This window comes from Austrofundulus limnaeus, unplaced genomic scaffold (assembly GCF_001266775.1).
Source record: "Austrofundulus limnaeus strain Quisiro unplaced genomic scaffold, Austrofundulus_limnaeus-1.0 Scaffold101, whole genome shotgun sequence".
NCBI lineage: Eukaryota > Metazoa > Chordata > Actinopteri > Cyprinodontiformes > Rivulidae > Austrofundulus > Austrofundulus limnaeus.
The window spans coordinates 39579-41381 of record NW_013952503.1 but is presented as its reverse complement, the minus strand read 5'-3'; the positions used below and the strand labels follow the sequence as shown (position 1 = coordinate 41381).

Genomic DNA, 1803 nt, shown 5'->3' with positions numbered 1-1803 from the left:
GAAGGAGAGAGAAGATCCAGAGGAGGAGCAGGACAGATGAGCAGAACTGTTGAACTCAACCAGGTCTGCAGTTTGTGGATTGATTCTTAAATTGGAGACTGGTTCTGTGGATGAAAAATTAAAATGGTTGTTCATGTTCAACACAACAATTTGGAAAACCTTTGGGAACTTTCTAAAAATTGTGTTTTATAAGTTTAGCATTTAATGCTACACAACCTATATGCAAAAGAATTAGAAAAAAATATACATTGCAAGCCAAATAATGGTCTGAGCTTCATTTAAAAGCTGGTTTTCTACAAGGTAGAAACCTAGTCTGAAATGTTTAATATAGCACCTTTAGAACACGTACATTAACAGATTTGGCTCACTATTTGGCAAGAAATCAGACAGTTTTGTCTTTTTCTTATCCTTAATTAATGCATAACAAAGACTTATTAATGGTTTATAAATTGTTTACAGATAAATTAATAACCTATCTATAAACTATTTAGAAGCCGTCTTTAAGGTGAGCCTTATTGTAAAGTGGTACCATTTAAAGATTTTCATCAAATTGAACTGAAATCATTTTTTCCATTTAAACTGATGTATTAGATCAGTGATTACATCAAATTTCAGTATTTTTCTTAGCAAGTAGTCATCTACATACTTGGAAAACATGAATAATTGAAAATGAATAACTGATATCTTCAGTGGTGTTATCCAGTGGTGTACTGTGATGGGAATTTGGCTGCCCTGAGTTTGTCTCTTAAGGAACATTGCAATTTAAAACAAAGCTGTTAGACCTGCAACAACAGAAAACAGGTCTAAAGCCTACCACTTAATAATCACTGAATTCATCTTTTAAATTGTAATTTTTTTTAGTAAAAATATTTCTTGGACCTACTAAGAACAGACACAGATAAACGCTGAGATGTTTGATATCTCAYAGTTTTGCTGTTAAAGGCCTGACAGKTGTAGTTTCCACTCTGACTTGTCTGAACATTCATCAGTCTGAGTTCTGGTCCAGAACCAGGCAGCAGGTCTTCATTCAGAAACCATTTAAACTCAGCAGYAGGTTTAGATTCAGCCGAGCAGCTCAGASTGATGTCTGATCCTTCTTTGTGATGTTCTTCTGTTGGAGACACATTTAATTGGATATTTTGTGGGCCATCTGAGAGAAAAGAAAACAGTAGTGTTATATTGGTTTGTTGAAAAAATACATGGAGAAATATAGTTTTGTTCATATTATGRTATTTCTACTAGTAAACATGGATAAATACCGTAGCTGGATGCAAAGTTAAAAAATCTACTTGGCTCTATGTTATATAATAAGACTTTAAACAACTGTAATGTGTGAAGAAAGTCTAATTATGTGATATTTTGCTGCTTGTGGTTAATTGAATTTATGTAGTGCTATTAGGATGCATCTATCAGCTGTGTGTTTTGGTTATTTTTTTTATTTGTTCTTTGTGTTTTAGTTCCTTTGTTTCTTTTTCTTCTGTGCTCTCCTGTGCAATTTCTCATTTCCTCTCTCAGTCTGCTTCCTGTCTGTCATTCAATCAGCTACCCTCACCTGTTGTCAACTCCCCAATCAGCCCAGCTGCTTTCCATGTTCTCATCAGCCCTTACTCTATATTCGTTTCTCTGCTTCAACTCCTCAATTAAACATTCCCTTGTCTTCCCTTGTGTACTACTGTGTCTTCAATATTTTCACCATGCCAGCCTTTGTTTTTCATTTTGGAAATAGTTTCTTTCTTTGAGTTTTGTAGTCTGTCTGCTTATGGGTCCTGCCACTCACAAATCTCACACAGCATCAAATAAAGC

The 1803-nt window shown here is 34.6% G+C and overlaps 1 protein-coding gene across 1 annotated transcript in view; it reads right to left on the bottom strand.

Annotated features, from left to right (window-relative positions):
- Nucleotides 1-1803, bottom strand: part of LOC106521017 (carcinoembryonic antigen-related cell adhesion molecule 1) — a gene marked incomplete at its 5' end in the record, with an annotated part of 6090 nt that overhangs the window by 612 nt on the left and 3675 nt on the right. The window contains 2 exons of the mRNA XM_014013397.1: nucleotides 35-104; nucleotides 884-1150. Of these exons, the coding sequence (XP_013868851.1) occupies nucleotides 35-104; nucleotides 884-1150 (337 nt within the window). The remainder of the gene's footprint in view (nucleotides 1-34; nucleotides 105-883; nucleotides 1151-1803) is intronic.